Source organism: Lontra canadensis, unplaced genomic scaffold, assembly GCF_010015895.1.
Source record: "Lontra canadensis isolate GAN:19392208 unplaced genomic scaffold, GSC_riverotter_1.0 scaffold182, whole genome shotgun sequence".
Classification (NCBI taxonomy): domain Eukaryota; kingdom Metazoa; phylum Chordata; class Mammalia; order Carnivora; family Mustelidae; genus Lontra; species Lontra canadensis.
In genome coordinates this window covers 427,448-449,777 of record NW_022631176.1, presented here as the reverse complement: position 1 = coordinate 449,777, position 22,330 = coordinate 427,448, and the positions used below count along the sequence as shown (strand labels likewise).

Here is a 22,330-nt window from a genome sequence, read left to right as displayed (position 1 = left end):
CTCCTGAGACTCAGTAGATCACTCAAAGGGTACTCATCTTTCCTTTTATTTGCCTTAGAACTATTCCCATCAGTGCAAATGAGCAGATTCTGTCTGTTTTCTCTCTGGTGAGATGGCTCTTCCCCTGGAATCTGACTGCTAAGAATTCAGCCCCTAGATGCTAAGTCCAACGGTGGCACCCCCAGACACACCGAGGCAGCTAGGGGGAGCAAAAGATGGGAAACAACTCAGATACAGCACTGAAGACCAGCCTTTTTTTAAAAAAAAAAAAAAAAAAAGGAAGCCTATGGGGTTGTGTGTGTGTGTGTGTACACGGGCATAAGAAGACTGAAAAAAACCTATTACATGAGTGCTAGCTCATGTTTATCGTGAATGATAAACATTCACATGTATATAAACATACACGTGTTGTGTGTGTGTGTGTCTATACATATGTATAAACTCAGTGTAAGACATACAGAAAACCTGGTTGTTGCTACCTCTGGACAAAGGACCGACAAGACCACAGATCTGGGATGGGAGGGGAACATTACTTTTTACTCTGTAACGTGTTCTGTTGTTGGCTGCTTCTTACTATGGACAGATAATGACCTTTTCCACAACCGCAGACAGAGAAGAGCACCCCTGCAGAAATGATTCCCTTTCTGTAATGGGTGTAGATATTGGGGGATGTTGAGAGAGTGAATGGTTTTAGCATGTGGGACCGACACGAATCTTGGGGGCCAGAGGGAGGTGTGAGGAGAGAAGAACAGTGACCCCCAAAGATGTCCATTCCTAATTGCTAGATCCTAGGAACGTTTCAGGGGAAAGGTAAATTAGGCTACGTAGAATGGAGGATGCCAGTGAGCTAACCCTAAAATGGAAGAGATTATCCTGGACCATCCAGGGGGACCACAGGGTCCTTACATGCGGAGGAGGCAGGGGGAGGAGGAGCTCCCCGCCCTGCCACATGGGGGGACTGGACCGGCCATGGCGGGCTCTGGGGAGGGAGGGGCTCTGAACCAGGGAGTGTGGGTCCCTCCAGAAGGTGGAAAATAAGGAAGTAGATTTGCCACAGAAGCTCCACAAAGAAAACAGTCCCGCCAACATCTTGCTTTTAGTGCCAGGAGACCCATTTTGGTTTTCTGACCTTGAGAGCTAGAGGACAAAACCCGTGTGTTTTATGCCACTGGGTTTGCGGTAAATTGCGCAATAGGAAACTAATACAGCATCCCCCCCAACCCATAAAAACTGCCAGTTAAGGAAAATTAGGGTAAGGAAGATCACAGAAAGAGCCTTTTTTTCAGTGGAATCTCCAAAGACAGGACAGCAGACACCAGAAAGATGTACAGCCAGTATCACAGACGGAGAAACGAAGAGCATTCAGTAATTAAAATGATGGGCACCTTGAGCTGCTGGCCAAGAGGCAGCCGCTCAAATTCATCAAATCAAGGAAGAAAAAAACACCAGACTCTGACACCTCACCATCCTGGGTCAGAATCCTGGTTCTCCTCCTGGAAAATGCAGGACTTTGAGCAGGACACCAGGTTTCTCTGAACCTCAGCCATCTCATCCGTGAAATGGAGGTCATGCTAATTAGCTGACTTACTCGTGGGGTTAAATGACTCACTACATACAACCTACCAGCATAGGATGGACTCTGTGATACTATATCACCATGCTTTACGCCCAGCAAGTGTTTAAATATAAAATCCAGAAGCTCTCTGAATTAAATCAGCACTCGGAGGGATGGAATGTGGATACTTTATTTGCATTCCTATTTCTTCAATACTCATTATTGGTGAGAAAACAAAGCTTTAAATAAATAGCATGTTAGTCTTAATGGAAATGCATCCATAATTATGAGTGGAAAATTCTAGAAGTCCTCTGCTATATAAAATGTTTGGAAACTCCTATTGACCCTTCAAAACCCCACTCAGGCACGCCCTCCTCTCTGACATCTTCATCGGGCCCCTCGGAAGTAAATCCCCCCACTTCAATGCCACGCCATGTATCGTAAGGTTTTAGGATTGATTTGTAAAGGATTGGAAAATCCTTGAGAATAGGCACCATGGCTTATTAATTTTGTACCCCTTGCTCCTGATACAATGCCTGCTCCCAAGTTAAATCTTTGAAAAGCCTTTGTGGAAATGAACAAAGCTTGAAAAGTGGTCTACAATCTACTTTCCTAGTGCATTTACTTAGAGCTGCCGAAGCGACTGGTCCTCGTTCATCAATCAATGCCTCCACTGAAAATTTGTCATTCCTGGGAGCCTGCTGAGAAAAAACATCACAGTTTCCTGAACCTGGCTCCTTAATCAGCCACCTGACACCATCTGCTTCCTCACCAGGTTGGAGCCTGAAGCCGATTCTCAACGAGAAACCGAAAAAGAACTTTATTGAAGCACTTCTCACCCAGCTTCCTGCCAACGTTGGATCACCGGGCCCGTTTTCTTTGTGTGTCACTTAGGGCAGATGAAGGAGAGCCCAGGAAGCCCCCTACACAAGTGGTCGTCTGCTGTATTTTAGACCGGGAAGCTACGAAGTTCTCTTCGCATGTACTTGAAAGACGAGTGGGTATACACATAGAACGTCTTTCACGGATATGTCCAAGAGGAGGAACATATGCAATGCATCCATTAAACAAAGCATTAAGACTCATATTGTTGGGGCACCTGGGTGGCTCAGTGGGTTAAAGCCTCTGCCTTCGGCTTAGATCATGATCTCAGGGTCCTGGGATTGAGCCCTGCATTGGGCTCTCTGCTCAGCAGGAAGCCTGCTTCCTCCTCTCTCTCTGCCTTTCTCTCTGCCTACTTGTGATCTCTGTCTGTCAAATAAATAAATAAAATCTTTAAAAAACAAAAAGATTCTTTTTTTTAATACTTGCATTGTACCTGCAAAATAGCTATAATAAATGTTAATATTGTTAATATGCTATTTCTCCGAACTTGAATATTCTTCTTAGCAACTTTATTTACCTAATTATTCTCTCAGTAAATACTGGTTTTATTTATTTATTTATTTATTCATTTTAAAGATTTTTTTTTTTTAATTTGACAGATCACAAGTAGGCAGAGAGGCAGGCAGGTAGAGAGAGGGTGGGGGAAGCAGGCTCTCCACTGAGCAGAGAGCCCGATGCGAGGCTCGATCCCAGGACCCTGGGATCATGACCTGAGCCGAAGGCAGAGGCTTTAACCACTGAGCCACCCAAGCGCCCTAAATACTGGTTTTAAAAAGAAAAGCAAACTTCCACTTGTCCATGCCATTAAGGTTTTATTTAACTATATTTACTGCGCACAGACATGTAAGTGTGGCCGGTTACTATTTGGCAACGTGTATCTGATATAAAAATGCACAGATATGCCCTGGCGGGGGGGGCGTGCCCCACTTAGAAAATCAAATTTAAAACAAACGGGTTCTGCAGACGCCTGCTCACCACAACACTGTTACAGTTGAGGAGGACAGGGGAAATAGGATCTGACTGCTCCTATCACGCTGTCGAAGACCATTCAATGAGGGGGGAAATGCTCCAAACGTATCAGTAGGTAAGACAGATCGCTAAACTGTGATACGATCCACACATTGCACAGAGAGAAGGATGAGAATGTCAGACACGGTGTCTGTAGTGCTTAGCCCGGGAAGCATGAATTAGTATTTCTTTAAAAGAAGTTGCAAGTTTATATTGAACGAGTATATATTTCTGTGTAAATTTAATTTTGAAAAAAACCACGAAATCAATAAAACCAAACATGTACAGGAAACGCAGTCACATCTGGGTAGTGAAACTCAAGGGGCTGTATTTCCTTCTTTGTGCTTTTAAGAAGTTTCCAAATGATCTGCTTCCGCAATTAAAAAAACACACAATTAAATGTTCTACATTTTAAAATATGGTTTAATCCAGGGGTACCTGGGTGGCTCAGTCAGTTGCGTGTCCAACTCTTAGTTTCGGCTTTGGTCGTGAGCTCAGGGTCGTGAGTTCGAGCCCCATGTCGGGCTCTGCGCTGAGCACAGAGTCGGCTTGAGATCCTCCCTCTCCCTCTGTCCCTCCTGCTCATGCTCTCTCTCCCCAAATAAGTAAATATTAAAAAAACATAACTTTAAGAACTATATACTTTAATCTAGGGAAGACTTAGAAACGTATGAAATCGTGCCCGGCCAGCCGCCAGCACAGCGCAGTCCAGCGCGGAGAACAGAGAGGAAGCGGCCCTGGACGCAGGGGTGAGGGTCACGAGGTCATCCTGCCGATGGCGACCGTAGCACTGCTCACGGTCTGCGGCTCGGGGAGAGTGCGCTTGCAAAGACATGAGCTTTAGGAACACACGTGCCACCATGGAAACAACTGGGAATAAACGCGCAGACAGAAGCCGGGCTAAGTTCACGAGCAGCGGTGCTGCTTTGGGTCCCGGCGTCTGTTCGACCAAAGCAGGAAGACTCGTTTCCCTCATACGATGGGTTCTAGGGAGGGTGCCCCCCTCCTAGTACTTGGGAGAGAAAGCTTAAGTGACTTTGTGCTTTTCCTCCACTTATTTGAAGCAAAGGCCAAGAAATGGTAACATGGAGAAAAACTGGACTTTGAAGGAGAAGAGCAAGAGGAAACAGGTCTTTCCGTCTATTGGTTGAGCCTGGACTGGAATGACCTTTCTGGAGGGCAATCTGTCCCCGTGAATCCAAATGAAAAATACACAGTCCTCTGGCCACAGGTTATTTGAGGAATTTAATCCACCACGTATACCCACAGAGTGAGGTAAAAAATGTAATCACACTTGCTGTGGCTTTACCTGTAATAGCAAAAGTAAGGCAGACTTTTAATAAACACGGTGCATTCTTCTGGTGGAATACTGCACAGTCAGGAAAAAAAATAAGGCAGAAGGAGGTCTGCTGATTTGGAAAGATCGCTAAGATATGTAGTTCAAGTGTACTTAAAGATAGAGTCACACAGTTGTGGAAGTAAAGTACGCTCCACATGTATGTGTGTAACACATTAAAAATCCATGGTTTTATAGACAATTATATACCCGATGATAAACAGAGTCACTAGCCCCAGGGTATGAAGCCTACTGAGTGCAGAACAGACTTTCATCGGTCAATTACAACCTTGTAAAAGTTCCCAAGAGCTTTAAAACGATGGACTATATCTTGGCCTCTACGCTTTTTTTGTATTTTGAGATCAATTGCAGACTCTATGTCCTAGGACATCTGCAGCAGAATTCCAAGTCGTATCTGTTCAGAGGGAAAGAGCTCTTGGGAGTAATACTTTGAGGAAACCGTCCCCATGGATGGAAAACATTTCGTGCAGATGGTTCAAGCAGGGCTGAAAAAGTACGGAGGCACAGGTAGATTCTCTTAGGTTCCTAAGCAAAGATGTCCGTACAGAGATGTTTGCTGCCAAGATTGTGGGAGAAAAGCATGGAAGACGGCTTCAGTGTTCCAATGGAAGCTTGGTGACATGATGGCACCCCCAAGCATGGAAGGTTCCGCAAGTCATGGCAAAATGAGGTAGATTATACTTGCGCTGCTGCAGAAACATCTCCCAGAAGAACCGCCGGATGGTACAAAGCGAGACCCTGACTACAGCGTGCTCCCACTCATGCTGATTTTCAGGGAGGAGATATGTACAAATATGTACCTGGCCTCACAGGGTGGCCAGCCCGGATGGTCCCGCTCGATGAGGTGTCCTCCCACGCCCCCAAGGGCTGATCTGTATAAGCAGCACAAGCTCTGGAATCTAGGGCTACCAAGGATGGATCCTGAAGACCCGTCAGCTTCCTATGTGCTCTCTTGGAGAAGCTGGCTGCCATGTCTCGAGGACACTCAGAAACCTCAGCAGAGGCCCACTGGTGAGAAAGCGGAGCCTCCCACCCACAGCAGGTGGCAGGTGAGGGACCAGTAAGGCCTCCAGATGACGCAGCCCCGGCCAGAGCACGTCCGGAGCGCATCGTACGGGGTCTTGACTGCAGCCTCGCCGGACAGCCCGAGACCGAATCCCCAGCACGGCTGTTTCTGAAGTCCAGACCCACGGAATCTACTACATGGAAATGCATTGCTGCAAGCCACTCGCTTCGGGGGGGAATGTATTACTAAGACAGATACTAGCACAGTACCTGTAATACATTTCCAGGAGAATACACAAGCAAATGATCACTAGTTGTCCCTGGTGGTAAGATACTAGAGCGTTGGAACGAGAAGTGGGAGAAATTCTTTCTGTCTTTGATCATTTAGTTACGTTCACTCTGCACTAGGGGGAGGGTTTTTTTGTTTTTTCTTTTTTTAAAGTGTGCATGCAGCAGCTTACTTTCAAAACCAGCACCTTGCCCAGTGTACCCAGGCAGGAAGTGAGCATCCGGCGAGGCTCCAGCTCCTGTTGGGGGCAGGAGGCAGGAGGGAGAGCAGGAAGGGAGGCCAAGCCAGACACGGTGTGGAGCGGCAGGAAGTCACCTTTAGCAACGAGACTGTGGAAAACTTCCGAAGTCCGGTCCCGCTGCTGGCGGAAGCTCCACCCTCGTGTGAAGACAGCCCTGGATCCTTCCAGCCCTCAACTGACAGATGCCTCCCAAAATGTGATGCCACTGCCGTGTCAGCCCACCGGCGTCTGGGGAAAGATCCTCGCTCAGCTACAACGTCGCGATGCCGTGGCCGTCGCTCGGTGACTCTGTGCTCGCCCCCATCACACCGGCCTCGGGAGGGACGAGAAGAAAGAGCCCCCAGTCGTAGCTGAAGTCAGAACAATAACTGCGCCCATGTCCTCTCAGGGACTGAGGGAGCCGTGTTGTGTTTTAAGGCCCCCGTGGACTGATGAGCCGAGTGTTTAAGAGAGGATACTGACGTTCAGCTTCGCTCTTTACTACTAATTAGGAGCTCACACCCTGGGAAGTTGCATCAAATACTTTGCAGTTTGGGGTGCCTGGCTGGCTCGGCCCGAGAGCACTGGACTCAGGGGTTTTGTTTTGCTTTTTAGTTTAAATTCAATTTAGTTAACATATAGTATGTCATTAATTCCGGGAGCAGAACTCAGTGATTCATCAGTTGCGTACATCATCACATCCTGTGTCCTCCTTCATGCCCGTCACCCAGGTACCCCGTCCCCCACCCACCTCCTCTCCAGCAACTGGCAGTTTGCTTCCTATGGTTAAGCGCCTCTGTGGTTTGCCTCCCTGTTTTCATCTCGTTTTATTTCTCCTTTCCTTTCCCTACGTTCATCAGTTTTGTTTCTTAAATCCCACATATGAGTGAAATCGTATGTTTGCCTTTCTGATTGATTTATTTCACTGAGCATAATACCCTCCAGTTCCATCCACATCGTTATAAATGGCAAGATCTCAGGGCTCTGAGTGCAAGCACCATGTTGGACTCGCTTTGGGTCAAGTTATCGATGGAAATCACTTCTGTGCATTGGTGATGGTTAACGCTATGTCTGAGCTCAGGGACTGCCAAGACAGCTGGTAAAGCATTGTTTCGGGGTGTGTCTGTGGGGGCGGTTCCGGCCGAAATGAGCACCTGAATCGGCAACTGAAGGAGGAAGACGGCGGCCCTCACTGAGGCTAGTGGATGGCACCCGGTCGTCTGCTCAAGGCCCCAGAGGAGCAGAAAGGCCAGGCAGAAAAATTCACTCTTTGGGTTGAGCGGAGACATCGCTCTTCCCCTGTGCTCGGACATCCCAGGTCCCCGCTCTCTGGTTTTCCGATGCACAGCGACTGGCTCCAGCAGCCCCCGATGCTTGGACCTTTAGACCCAGATGGAAGGCGGCATCGGTTGCTGGTTCTCCGGTTTGCGGAGGGCAGGTCGGGAGACCTCTGGGCCTCTGTCATCACATCTAAGCCCACCTTCTCCTCTATGTGTCTGCACATGTCCTCCTGGGCTTGTCTCTCTGAGAGCCTTGACTACTGCACCCGGAGGGCAGACAGCCCCAAAGCTTCCCTCATTGCCCGCTGGACGTGAGCCTGCTCTGTAGCTAACCGAGCAACCTAATTTAATATTCTCCACTAAGTCACCTACTCAACTCCCAGCTCCTTATGCTCTCTAAGCCGGCTGCAGGATCTCAGGGTTTCCCTCGTTAGTAAATCCGCGGCATCAAGTGTTTCACACGTGCCCATTCTGTGTTCCTCAAAGATGTGCATGTTTGACTTCTGGAAATTCTACTGAGTGAGGAACTGCACATCGGAGACATCCAGGACAGCTCCCTGGATGTAGCACAGTAGTTTCAGCACACATCCACTCCCACTCGTTAGAATTACATCCTTCTGGAAAGTGAGTCCTAAGGAGGACCAAGCAAAAAAGACAAGTGTGCTCCCTCCAAGTCTGAACCGGGCAAAGAGCATGAACTGAGAGCTCAGCCCTGTTTTGTTTTGTTTTTTAATATTTTAATTATTTAAGGAAGAGAGAGCATGAGCAGAAAGAGGGAGAAGCAGACTCCCTTCTGAACAGGGAGCCCAACGTGGGACTCGATCCTAGGACCCTGAGATCATGACCTTAGCCAAAGGCAGCGGCTTAACCCACTGAGCACCTCCCCCGCCGGCGGCCTCAGCTGTTTTATTTGACCCTGTAAGTGCTTCTAGTTTCCACAGTTCCCAGTGTTTCACCTTTGGAGAGAAAGAGGCTTACCTCGCAGGAGTCGGCCTCCTCTGTACAGATGAAGAGCCAGTGCTGCCTCCAAGTTCTCGGCCTTGATGAGGCGCGCGATTTCAGATGAGCTTTCCAGGTCACAGGCATCTTTCAGAAGACATACGTGGCCGGCAGCTTCTAGATGGTCCCTTTACCAAAAAATATAAACAGAGAAAGAAAAAGATGAGGGCGAAGGAAAAATATGGCACAAGTGGCTACGGGGGTTAACTTCTTAAATGGAAAGATTATTTAAATCAAAACGTTAAGAAAATAATATCTTCTAAATTGTCCTGGAGGGGCAAATCCTCCTAAAATACAGGTCAAGGCTCACTATCACTAGCAATAATGATTCACCCACCAGTGTCCAGTCCCTGGGACCTCGACAGGGACCAAGGCCAGCAGGATGAAGGGCTAATTCAGTCCTGAGACAAAACACACGCGCATGCGGACACGGACACACACACACACAGGGCATTCAGTCACATTTGCTGGAACAGAAAGTTCTTTTTTTTTTTTTTTAATATTTCCTTAATTTTAAATTTCCTTAAATTCTAGTTTTTCCCTCCTGTCCCTTAGTTATGGATGGAACCTGAAGTTTGCTTTGTGGCATCTGAAATCCAGTTCTTACTAAAGCCCAGCGATGGGTATTAAGGAGGCCATGGATTACACGGAGCACTGGGTATTACACGGAAACAATGAATCATGGAACACTACATCAAAAACTAAAGATGTTCTGTATGGTAACTAACATAACATTAAAAAAAAAAAAAGACAAAGTCACCCATTATTATAGCTTCCAAAGATGGCCTTTCCATTCTACCTCCAAAATTATCTATGAAACATGTCTTTCTTCTCATCCTGGCTCAGTTCCTCATATCATAAATCTAAAATACAAATCTAATAAAAGAAAAATTCTGAATAATGACACAGAATGAGCAAAATCAAAAGGTAAGAAACTGAGAAAAACTACTAACAACTCTTACAAAAGCAAAGAAGCTAATTTACTTAATAAAGAGCTCTCATAAACCAATAAGAAGAAAAAAAAAAACAAGTAACAACTTAATAGTTAGGGATGGACCTAAAATTGTGGGCCATAGAAAAAGAAATTCAACAGGGCTTTTAGATACAGGAAATGGTCTCAACTTTGTCGTCTTTTTACAGAGAACATCTGTAAAGCTCAGAAGTCTGACTATGGCTCTGTGAAATAAACCCTCCCGTACACTCCTCTGAGCGGGCAAACGGGCACAAACTCTCCGGTGGACGACAGAGCAGCAGCTAGAACCCTGGAGGTGTGCACACTGTCACCAAACACCTCCATGTCCAGGAATCGGTTCCCAAACTGCCCTTGGACGTGAGTGCAGACACACACAGACGGCATGAGCCTGGGCAGCTGTGTCTCACTCCCCGAACAGACTGGACCTGACATCCGGGTCCTTCAGCAAGGAGCCCAACACATGCACGTGTGATACAAGTCCAGCGCTGCCCCCGCCAGAGAAAGGAATGCAGCAGCTCGCAGCGACATACAGCTGACTCTTGAACAGCTGGGGAGGGGGGTTGCGGCACTGTCCCCAGACGAAAATCCACATATCACTTCGACTCCTCCAAAATGTCACCAACTGCCTACTTCTGGGAGCCTTCCCACTAACGCAGTTGATTAATACAAATGTTGTATTTTATACCTGTCATACACTGTATTTGTACAGTAAACTGAAGATAGGGAAAGGTTACCCGGGAAATCATAAGGAAGGAAAATACATTTACAGCCCTGTACTGTATTTACAGAAACAAACTCTGCACGTGAGCAGACCCATGCAGTTCAAATGCCGAGTTGTTCAAGGATCAAGTATAACCTGGAATCATTTCCAGGATATGTTGTTAATGAAAGAGATAGTGAATACTACTTTGTGTCTTTACACACTGTGCACGCACGGAGTGTCTGTAGGACGCACAAGGAAGAGACAGCCATGACCATGTCTACACAGGACAAACACCGCCACGCCCTTTTGTGCTGCGGGGGTTTAAGCACGGGCAGATATCACATTTTATCATCGTTGGAGGCATGTGTGCACGTGTAAGTATGATGAACCTGCCTGGGTCTCCCGGGGTAGCCAGCTCAGCCGTCCACTCTGGGAGAACGGCCCCAAATCTGCCTTGCTTCTTGGGTGAACGGACGGCTGAAAGCACCTCCGGGATCAAATCCAATGCCCTTGCCTAGCACGCAGCAGGCGCCCTTCCCAGCCCCCCCGGACGGCCGCCCCACGCCCCACCCACCCGAGCTCCAGACCTGCTCTTCCGGCTGCAGGACGCCCACTGGTGCGCGTCCAGAGTGCCCGCGGCCATGACTGTCCATTTCCAAATGCCAGCCTCTCCCCCCACCCCCGGCCCCAGTGAGATCTGACGCCCCGCTCCCGCCCCACATCTGCCCCCATCGCCGTCGTGCCGAGTCTCTCTCGCTCAGGACCCTTCACTCCCACTTAGGCTTCTACGACAAAGCCAGCGTGTAGGTGACAACCAAGTACCCTGGAACGGACCCCTGAGCATCTCCTAAATCATCCAGAAGTCACTGGACTACAAACTTCAAATCCAACATAGACCACCTTCTTTTTTTACTCCGGCAATAAAACAGACCGTTGTTTCCTCAGCTAAACACCGGGCAAGTTAGCTGGCTTGCATGTAGGGCCAACAGGGTACAAAACAAATAAGGGTAAGAATAAAAGAATGAAGGAACTAGAATCTTTAAGCAAAGGGGTCATAAAATGGCCAAGTTGTTTGCAACGTGGGAGCCACTGGCAAGCTCAGGAAGGCTGAGGGAGCAGCAGAGCCAGCCAGCATCTCGCTCACACCAGCTCGGCGGAGGAAGGTCAGGGTCCACACCTGCACGGGTCTGCGAACCAGCACTGCTCTCTCTAATTAAGCGCACACTGCGGCCGCTGTCCCCGGGCGAATACGCGATGCCGAGATCTTGCTTAAACTACTGAAGTACAGGGAGTACCTTGATCTTATCCCGTCCACTGTTAATGCTGATCAATCATTATCGGCCTGGAACGCGGCCCCACCCCGCCCAGCCTCACCCTGCCCCACCTCAACTTCTCTGGAAGGGTTGAGCCGCCGACAAACAGAGCCTGCTCCCGGTGGCCTCAAAGTTAGTGTTTGACAAACGTGAAACTTCGTGTGCTTCTGAGCACGGGTGAATGTTACTCCATTTTCTTAAAATTCTAGGGAATGAGAAACCAAAAAACAAATGTTGATAAATGGAAAAGAAGCAGTTTGATTTCTACTTGGAGAACCCATTCCTGAGAGATTCCGGGCTCATGCAGAATGAAAAGATAGCACATATGGATTGGAGGGTTTAAGTACACACAAGGGGTTGTTCTTGATCTATTAAATATATTTTTAAATGGCATTTCAACACTAATGTTATGATCTTATAAATATTCCAAAATAATCTTTTTAATCATAGTTCTCCATGACTAAGAGTTTACCCTCGTTTCTGGTTTTAATCAGAACTTAAAAACTTTTGAAATTTTTTAACTTTTAATTTTTAAAAACTTTTAATATTTTTAAGCTGCTCTGTCTCTCTTCCTTCTATAAGTGATCATTTGATTCAAATAAACTCCATGAGCACCTAATATGTCCAAGGAGTTCTGGTTTACTTGACGGCTTTTTTATTTAAGATTTTATGTATTTGAGAGAGAAAGAACAAGAGTGGTGGGGAGGAGTGGAGGGGGAAGCAGACACCCCAATGAGCAGGGAGCGGCGGCTGCAGGGCTCAGTCCCAGGACTGAGCTGAAGGCAGACGCTTAACCGACTGAGCCACCCAGGCGCCCCAACCAAAGACTGTTTTGAGAAGGAAGGCCTCTCTAACAAATTAAGAGATTTTTAAGCATTGTTTGGTGGTTCTGGGAGAGAGGAACCTTTTGCACATGCCTGACTCCAGATTCAATAGGACTTAGCTGCTGCTTCTACCTGGCTTAAAACCATCCTCTTTAACTGAGGGAATACAGAACCTTGATCATTTGTGTGTTTAACTTATGCATATCTGCATAAAGGATGCTATCTGAATTACAAAAAAAAATGCAGGAGAACTTAAGAGGGCAGGCAACACCAACTGCATTCCATTCCATCTCCATGGGCCCCTGTGTGACCCTGAGATGGGAACAGGGCCCCTAGGACTCCTCAGGCCTGTCCCACACCGTGGGCCTCTCACAGCATGAGCCCCTGGCCCACTCCAGTGACGCAGCACCTATGATGGAGAAGCAGGGATGTGCCGTTTCTGGTTAGGGGAAAGGAGGCGGGGCTGGAATAAAATGGCACTCTCTGGACAGTACTGCAAGAACTTGTGATGTGTGAAAGAAATGATGCTGGTCTGGGAATGATGAGGGTGCTCATGAGGACGGAAGACCTTGTGTGGCAGCCTGCTCAAACTTGCAGGCTCTAGCCGGCACGGTGAATTAGACAGGACGCTGCCCCGTGCAACCTTCTGTGGACTGAGTGAGACACCACCACATTTGCAGGACAACATTTGACTTCGAATAATGTTGTCAATGTGTTTTGTAAACTGTAAAGTGTATCTACTTTTAAAATGGGATTTTAATGGGATTCTGCTGCTCAAGAGATTACTGTCGTGAAGCCAGTATTTTTTAAAAGAATAAAAAGGCCCATAAGAAAACAGGCAAAATGTCCAGATCAGGAAGTGTCCCAAGCCCCAATGCCTGCTGAGATGGGACTAATGAAGTTTTAATGAAGGGAGGGAGTGGGAGAGGCTAGTGAAAACCATGAAGCTTGTGGGCTAGCCTATACAGAGATGTGCTAAAGGCCTGAAGAGATAAGCTAAGTGCCCGACTAGAGATGTGCTAGGTATAAAATATGCACACAGCTAATTAATAATTTCTGTAGCGATGACATGATATTCGGAAATACTGAGTTTAAGAGAATATATTATTACAATTAATTTCATCCATTTCTTTGTGCTCTATCTAAAGTGACCACCAGAATACGCAAACTGACAAGGACGATCACATTGCTTCCATCAGTGCTGGGCAGATGCTCTCACCACCGCCAGTTCTGCCATTTTTACCAAGAGAGAATTAGCATTTGAAATTCTATGGAAAACTCCCCGATTTTAAGGCTCCCAAAGGTATTTCTTGCTCCTTCAGTGCCAACATTTCTTATTCCCTTAAATCTTCAAAGTTCACGGACCTCTGCTTTCCCCTTTCCTTGATGAGAATTAGTGAAGCTCTCACACCTGCCGTATATTGTGGCTTCCGGAGTGTACATTCCCATGTCCCTCTTCCCAAAACGTTGGAAGTCCCAGTTATCCATCTAACTGGGATGTGCCCCAGCCCCAGTCAGGGGTGCTCGGGCTCGCTCGTGGCCATCACAGCGCCCCTGCTGGCTGTGCTCCCACCACGGAGAGCTCCTGCCGCCTCAGGGTCATCACAGCCCCCAGCCGGCTGAGCACACACCACGAGTGTTCCTGCTGCCTCACGTCATCATAATTCCCGGCTGGCCACGCTCCCACCATGGAGTAATCCCGCTGCCTCGCAGTCATCACAGCCCCCAGATGACCGTGCTCCCACCACAGAGTGCTCCTGCAGCCTCGCGGCCATGACAGCCCCCAGCTGGTCGAGCTCCCATGACGGACATGTGACTCTAGAACTTGGGGGCACGCACTTGCACCTGCAGAGACTCCGACCCTCCTTCTTTCGAGGCTGATGTGGGAGATGGGGCCAGGAAAACCTAGCAAGTATGGCAAGTGGACCCAAGAAGGGGCAAGATGCAGACTCTTGCCTTTAGCATCTCAGCTGCAAAATCAAGCCTGAAGCCTGCCTCACCTGCACACCTTTTACAGGATAAGCTGCTAAATTCCCTCTATTGTCCAGGCAGCTGGGGTTGGGTTTCCGCTTGCTGAAAGCTGAAAATCTCTGATAACGGCTGTAGACAAGCAGCTCAGAGCTTTTACTGGTGTCTGATATACAGCCCGGGTGCTGGAGCCTGCTCTCCGTAAAGTCATCCACGTCCTAACCACAATCTTCTCTCTTCGCCAGGCTCGCAATCACTCCAGCCACGAAAGACCTCTCACCTCACCGACCTCCAGACCCTGGCCTCCATGCCTGCCACCGGCAGCCCATCCCGCACCTCCTCCAATCCCACAAACTTTCCTTTTCCCGTCTTTCTAGTGAGTTTCTCGTCAATGCCCTAACCTCTCCTCTCCGCGGGCCTCTGCTGCGCCCTAAGCGCATGGAACATCTGGCAAGGCAAGCCCAGGACACTGCAGCCACCCACTTTCTGGTGGAAGTGACACAGGAGAGTGCGATAGGGTGGGAGGGCTGCGGCCCAAGCCTGGATTGCAGGGACCCCTCCCAGCACCGGGCATGGCTACCCGCCCTTGGCAGTTGATCATGCCCTTCCCTCGACTCCCTCAGAGCCAGTGCCACCTGTTTCCCGCCCCTGTGTCTGCCCAGAGTGGGCCTGGCTCGGACACGGAGCTCCCCCACCCATGGTCACGCTGCCCTGGGCGGGATGGGCACCTGGGCATGCTCACAGAGCACAGCCACCTGCGGGAGTCTGGCCGCACTCCATGCACACGGGGCTGGGTGCTCACTGGGCCACAGAACCAGCTCTTCTCTCCCAAGCCCGCGGTCCTGGGAGCGCTCTGTGTCCGGAACCTCACTGTGGCTCCAGCCGCCAGGCCTGCTGCTCTCTCTCTCCACACTCAGGCACCTCCGCCTCTCCCACATCTAGGCCTCCACACAGGTGATTTACATGGCCAGGAACGCCATTCCCAGCTCTCTGCGCCCTCACCTTGCTCACTGCAGGGCTCCGGCCTACGGATTACTCACCATCTAGCTCATGCATCAATGTGTGCGCTACTGGCTCCACTTCCCAGAGGAAGCACCCCCAAGAGTCCTTCACCCCAGGGTCGGGGATGGGACAAACACAACATGGTGTCCACCCCTGGAATGACTCGGCAGTGACGTGTGTGCACGGTCTGTGGAAAGGATGACTCTGCACGTGATTCCATTTACAGGAGCGCACAAGAGACAGAGTCACGCAGACGGAACGCAGACAAGCGGGACAGGGCAGTGGCGGCTGGTGCGGCCGGGGCATCCGGTGAGACAAACGTTCTGGAATTAGAGAGTGGTGATAATTGTGCAACTTTACGAAAAGACAAACAACCACTGAATTGTGCGCCTTGAAACTGAATTTTTTGTGAACTCCATCTCAATAAAGCAAACTGTAGGAGAAAGGAGCGCTATTTCTCAGGGGGGCGCCCCAGATGGTCCAGAACGCCTGCTCCTTTTATCACCTGGCTCTCCTCCCTGCACTGATCACAAGGCTACTGGGTCGTTTCTGCCAATGTGTGTCTGTCTGCCACGTGGGAATGCTAGAACCTTCTGTACAGTCACCTGCCGAGCCCTGAGCTGTTGTGTTAAGAGCTCTGTGGCCGAGTGGCCGTGTGCTCGGGAGGCAGAAGGCCCCCTCGGGCACTGTGCCTACTAGAGATGTTCAATAATAAATATTTGCTTAATGAAAACATTAAGTGACTTTTCAAGAACTATTACTTCAAGAGGAACAAGGATAAAGCCTTTTCCTATTGACTTTATGCACGTCCACAGCTTCCTTGGCATACGCGAAACAAAGCTGGAAGACTAGAAAACTTTCCTTCTTCCCCTGAGGCTGGGCAATCACGGCAGAATCCCAAGCTACCGAGAGCAGGGAGCGGCAGATGGGAGTCAGCCCTGCCCTGGGTGCGGGCTGTGTCCGGCTCCCCCTCCGCCAGCGCCTTTCTGCACAGTTTCCGTTGGCTTCTGTTATCTAATGCAGCTGCCAGTCTCCCGCACCTGCTCCACAGGAAGAGAAAGATCCTGCACCACCCACGGCTCGAAGGGCAGCTCCCCACATTCACACGGACGCCAACACAAGCATCTGTGGGCCGCACTGACCCCCAGGATGCCCTCTTCTGGACCGGAACAACCCGAACCCTCTGCCCTTCCCCGTGCCCTGAGGAGCTCTGCCGACCAAACCCCAGGGCTGGCTCCCGGGACTCTGGCCAGCATCCGACAGCTTGGTGTACAACAGGGGCCAGAATCCCTTTCCTGGAGGTGGCCAGAGACTGCGTATCTTTGGGTCCCTGTCCGACTGCCCAGCTCTTCCACTGCCGTGGGAAATGGGGAAGCACCGTCCAGTGCCCCAGGGCATCACCCTGTCCTCCAGATTCCTCTCACGGCATAGGCACTGCCTCTGGCTGGCCCTCGGGCCCAGCTCAGCGCAGCCATGACTGATCACTTCCAGGGTTCCGAGGACCAGCCTCGCACTTGGGTTCTGCACCCTTTCAAACTGTGGGTCCACCACTCTTTCACGAAAACAACTGTATAAATATTTGCTTTTCATATCCATTACTTGTGCAATTTACTTCTCCGTCACCCATGAAATGAACTTTGTTCTCTGGAGAACTTTGTTCCCTACATTCCTGACCCCATTTTTTAACTTCAAAGCAGCTTTCCCTTATGACCTTCTTTGTTAGGGACTGACCTGAACCCATCTGCCTGATGGAGAGACCTTGTCAGGCTCATTGTCAGGTTCTTCTAGAAAATGCTTGCAGCTTCAGGGGGTCAGAACAGGACAGGGAAGCCCTGGTGCCCTTGCTGGACTGCACTGAGAGCCAGACCAGCCACCCGGGCCATGGAGGTTGGCGCCACAATGGGGACACGGTGGGCCCCCTGACTTTGTGTTCACACAGGGACTCCCTTAACCCTGCCAGCAAGCCAAAGACCCTCCACACCGGTAATTACTCCTGAATGCTCCACGCTAAAGAATGAACACGCTAACACTCACAGGCTTCGGAAACCACTCCAGAAGGAGGTACCTGATGAGGGCATCCGAAAACGCTAACTAATGCCCACTGAGTCGGACACGAAGCGAACGGACCTTCACATGTGGCACACAGGTCTACAGAGAGGTCAGGTGCCACCCAGACACTCAGTCACTCTCTGCTTCCCAATCCCCGCACAGGCCAATCTTCCCAGCTATCGTCTACACCAGCTAAAACACTTCATCTGGCAGGACCCACGAAATAAACAGAGGCTGCCCGGTGGCCTGGCCCACGTCCCTAACCTGAGCCGCGGTCGGCCAGGAAATGCATCCCTAACACCACTCCTGACACTCCATCCCTAACACACGGGTTAGCCAGCTCACTGGCCCCTCACAGGTGGGACCTGCTAGCTTTAGAGGACCCCCGGCTTCCCAGCCAGCCAGGCCTGTCCCCGCCGTGGCACTTCGAAGGTTCCATGAAACTCGCTCTAGCCCCAGACCCCTCGGAAGTGCAAGCTGGCTGTGAGGCAGGGCAGCCCTGACCCACGGGCCATTCTCCCTTGAATAAAGGGCATCAAACTCTTTACTAAGTTGTTGTGGCTCCGTCACTTGGCGCTCTCCATTCAACAGCCAAGCCCTGCCTACCTTACTTCTGCACTATGTTAGACCCAAATGCTCACCTCCTCTGTCCCCGCAGTCCACCCTTCAAAACACAGCTCAAAAGACCCTCTTGAAAACTGGATCGCTTTTGGTGGCTTAATTCTGTTCGTGGCACCAAACCGTAGATTCTGGATGACAGGGCTCCTGCCCACATCTCCAGCCACGTCTACGCGCTGCACCCAGAACGGGATTTGTCTCAGCAGTACTGACATTTCGGGCTGCATCAGTCTCCACCGTGGGGGCTATCCTGGGCACTGTCAGGGGTCTACCGGCACCCCTGACCTCTGCCCAAGAGACGCAGGGGCCCCTCATGCCCAGTGTGACAACCAAAAATGTCTCCTGACACTGCCCAGTGTACCCCGGGGCAAAATCATTCCTCCTGCCTCCACACATCCTTCCAGCCCCGGGCCCCACGGAGAGTCACTCATCCAGTGCACTGGACACTGCTAACGCTGCGCAAGCCGGGTCTGGAAGGACCTGCTCCCCCCCTTGACCCCACCTGCTGCCCCTTCACCCAAGAGACCAACCCGCGCCCGCCTGTCCAGTGAAGCGCCGTGGTAGCACGAATCACTCATGTTTACCGAGTGCACACTAGGCACCCGGCCCTGCTGTAAAACACTGAAAACGTAGGGACGCATGTTTGATTTTCCTAACAAACCTGCGAGGCAGATCCGAGCAGTATCCCCTCCTCCTGGATAGGACACTGAGCTGCAGAGCGCTTACGGGGCCTGGCTTCACCTCAGCGGCTGCGAGCCCGCCTGTGAAGCCGGGAAGCCGTACTCCAGAGCTCGTGCTTTCCTCAGTTTGTGACGCCCAAAGGCCTCTGCCCGCCTCTCGCCTGGGATGGGCCGCCTGCCTACATGCTCCCAGGGCCCCTGGACCTCCCTGTCCGCATACTCGACAGGATTCTGCAATGCTGCTTCCGGACCGGGTCTGCGTTTGCATCTATAAACAGATACCCAAGGATGGACCTGCTTCATCTTTTTTTTTAATTTTATTTTAAAGATTTTATTTATGTATCGACAGAGAGGGCGAGTGAGCCAGAGAGCCCGAGCAGGGGAGTGGGAGAGGGAGAGGCAGACTCCCCGCTGAGCAGGGAGCCCAATTCGGGACTTGATCCCAGGACCCTGAGATCATGACCTGAGCCAATGGCAGACGCTTCACCAAAGGAGCCACCCAGGTGCCCCCGTTTCTTCTTTTTGAAAATCCAGTATTATCTAACTCACACCCCCTCCTCTGCTACACTGAAGGGAAGCCCAATCTTCTTCACTTGGGGGGCTCCCTGCCCCATGGCCTGGGGTCACTTGAAGGTCAGAGGGGTCTTGGGCAGGGAGCGTGTGTGTAGATGCTCTAGCTCCAGGAGAACGTCTGTCACCAAGGGAACCTCCATTCCCCTCCCGTTCCAGGACACCTGGCATTCTTTCCTCAAAGCGCCTCGGTTTTCACAGGCCCCAAGATGTCTTTGGCAACCCTGGAGTCTTCCTTTTCTGCATTCCCTCCAGAGTGAAAGGGGGACAAGGCTGGCTCTGAAGCGACCAGAGCACAAAGAGCCCTTCGGGCGCAGTCAGGAACACAAAGGACAAGCAGCACAAGGGGCCTGCACAGTCCCCACGGCCATGTTGCCTACTCCTCCTAATGGCCCTCTGGTGGGGGCCGCTGGGGGACCTTTGGAATATTGGGGTTCGTATGTACAGTTTACATCCTGAGCAAAACATTTAAGAGCTGCTTTCTCTAGTTCCCTAATGGGACCGAGTGTCTCTCTCTGACCCTCACCCTTCCCAGCACTGGCCCCCGGGACATGCTAGATTCCAGACAGCCTGGCCTTCTGGTTCTCAGGCTCGCCAGCCTCGGTCTGGCCTCGGAACCTGCGCTCTGGCTTGTCCCCGCTCCGGAACCATCCTCCCAGACCAGAGCTTAACAGGCACTAATCACTGCCTGAAACGGCCTCCTTTAATTTTGCGGACTCCTGCAGGCGCTCGCCCTGCTGAAATGTGCTTCCTCAGAGCAGAGGCCACAGGGCACCTCCTCCCTCCGTGAGCCTATGAGAGAACGCAGGGGCACTGAAATTAAAGCGAAGATAAACCTGTATGATGAAAATCCTCATTGTGAAATCCTAATTGTAAACCTCAGAAAACTAATTTATCCTCTAACAGTCATTGCCACATATGATCTGGAGGAGAACTGTAACAGTGGGAAGGGACATTAAAGGCTTTGCCCCAATCACTCATTTTAATGATGGGGAAGCAGACCAAGAGAGGGGAAGTAAGTTGAGAAATTTCATGAAGCAAGTCAGTTAAAAACAAAACAAATCTCTCCATTAAGCTTCAGGCACTAACCTGCTCTGGTCCTGCCCTGAGGGGCTTCCGTAGCAGAGAGCAGACAAAAAGAACACAACTAAGCATTTGACCGGATTGCTGCAGCCCAAGTGCTGAGAAGGTGAGCCCGCAGGAAGAGGAGGATGGAACAGGGAATGCTGGGAGCGGAGGAGGGAGGCCCCCCGGAGAGCAGGGTCCACCTGAAGGATGAGGGACCGCTGGCGTGTTTGCTGCACGCTGGGCCTGGAAACCCTCCCCAGGCCCCCAGCTTCAAGGGACCCTCCTTTGCACTCAGGATTCCGCGCAAATGTCACTTAAGCAGGGAGGCCTCGCTGGCGCTCTGGCCCGAAACAGCCCCTAACCCTGTTAGGTTATATACATCGCGTATGTCACGGCAGACATCCCTGCATTTTTGCTCTCTCCCCCCACGGCAATGTAAGCGTCACACAGACCTCACCGCGGTTCTCCTTGCTGAGTCCCCAAGCCTAGGTTGCTCCTAATACACAGAAAGCACCAGTGACCACAGGCGTGAAAGACGTGCGCACAGAGCAGCCCAGCAGTCCCTGGAGCGCTTTCTTTCCACCGTCCTGCCCCAGTGCCGGTTCCTAAGCGGGGTTCCCCACCCCCCAAACAACCCCAGGAGCTAGTGGGGGCCCATGAGGACAGCCGCATCCAGGCCGGCCCGGGCACCGGCCTGGGGCTGGGTCCTGCGCTCCCACCGCCCCCACCTCCCTGAGCCCCCGCGGGTCGCGCGCCCTGCCGCCGCCTTTCCGCGCCCGCACAGGCCCCTGCGCGCCAGCCCGTCCGTTTGGGCGCGCGGTCCGGGCGGCCGGGTGGCCCCCGCCGATGCCCCGCGCTCACATCGCGGATGCTAGGCCAGCGCCTGCACCTACCGGACGCGCTCCGCCGTGACGGCATTGCCTGTGTGCCGCCGCAGCACAGCCAGGAACAGGAGCCGCATGCCGCCGCTGTCCCCGCCGCGGCCCAGCCATGGACCGCCCAAGGCCGCCGACCAGGCCGGGGGGCGGGGGCACGGACCGAGGGGAGGGGGGGCGGGGACACGGAGGAGCGTGAGAGGGGGACGGGCGGGAGCCTGGGCGGCGGGCGGTGGCACTGGGTTGGTCCCGCCCGCCGCTCCCAAGGCCGCGCCCGGCACTCGCTGGTTCTGGAACGGGGTTCCGGCGCGCGGGGACCTGGGGGCAGGAGGAGACGCGAGACAGCTCCCACGGGACCAGCACCGGGGTTCCCCGGGTTCCCGCCCATGGGAGCCAGAAGAGATCACAGGTAGACTCTCAAGGCTCCAAGGGAAAGGGTGGGTCCACTCCCATGGGGACCAGGCCGTAGCTCTGCTCCTGTGGGGACTAGCGCCAAAGGTATTTTGGGTCCCCTCCTACAGGGACCAGCAGCAGGGGTGACTGCAGATGCCCCCCCCCCAGGAACCACCGAGATGGCATTCCATTCACACCAGGGTGGTCAGAGTCTGCCCCTCAGGTATCAGGACCAGGGTCTCTAATATGGCTTGAAAAACCAGAGATGTTTCCAACTTAAGTCAGCATTTCCACGGTGCACAAGCCAGATCTGAGGAGGAGCTGTCCACTCCAGATGTGTGAAAAGATAAACGCGGGCACATGAAGATTCCTAAGTTTGTCTGAGCGGAAGTTGACTCCAATGGAGCAGTACTAAACTGGAAACGGTTGGGGGGTGGGTAGAGGAGAGGCCTTCACACAGAAGATGCCAGAGCAAAGAAAGTATGTTATTAGGTGGCTCCCGCTGAAAGCCGGGTCGCCGTTTGTGACTGGTTGTGCTGACGTGTCAACTTCCTAACAGTCACCTCGAGGCACTGGCAGAGTTCTCTCTCCGCCTGAGTACAGCAGCACCCAGTGTTAGAGCCCCATCAGTCCGGGGGCCTCCCGTTCAGTCTAACAGCTGGGGCCTGGACTCTTCCGTGCACCACAGCGCTGACG

At 51.4% G+C, this 22,330-nt stretch overlaps 1 protein-coding gene across 1 annotated transcript in view; it reads right to left on the bottom strand.

Moving 5' to 3' along the window:
- Nucleotides 1-21,644, bottom strand: part of GLT1D1 (glycosyltransferase 1 domain containing 1) — an 82,231-nt gene extending 60,587 nt beyond the window's left edge. The window contains 4 exon segments of the mRNA XM_032846873.1: nt 8,578-8,726; nt 21,260-21,429; nt 21,431-21,517; nt 21,519-21,644. Coding sequence (XP_032702764.1) covers nt 8,578-8,726; nt 21,260-21,429; nt 21,431-21,517; nt 21,519-21,629 — 517 coding nt within the window. The 5' untranslated portion in view covers nt 21,630-21,644.
- Nucleotides 21,645-22,330: the final 686 nt, after the last annotated feature.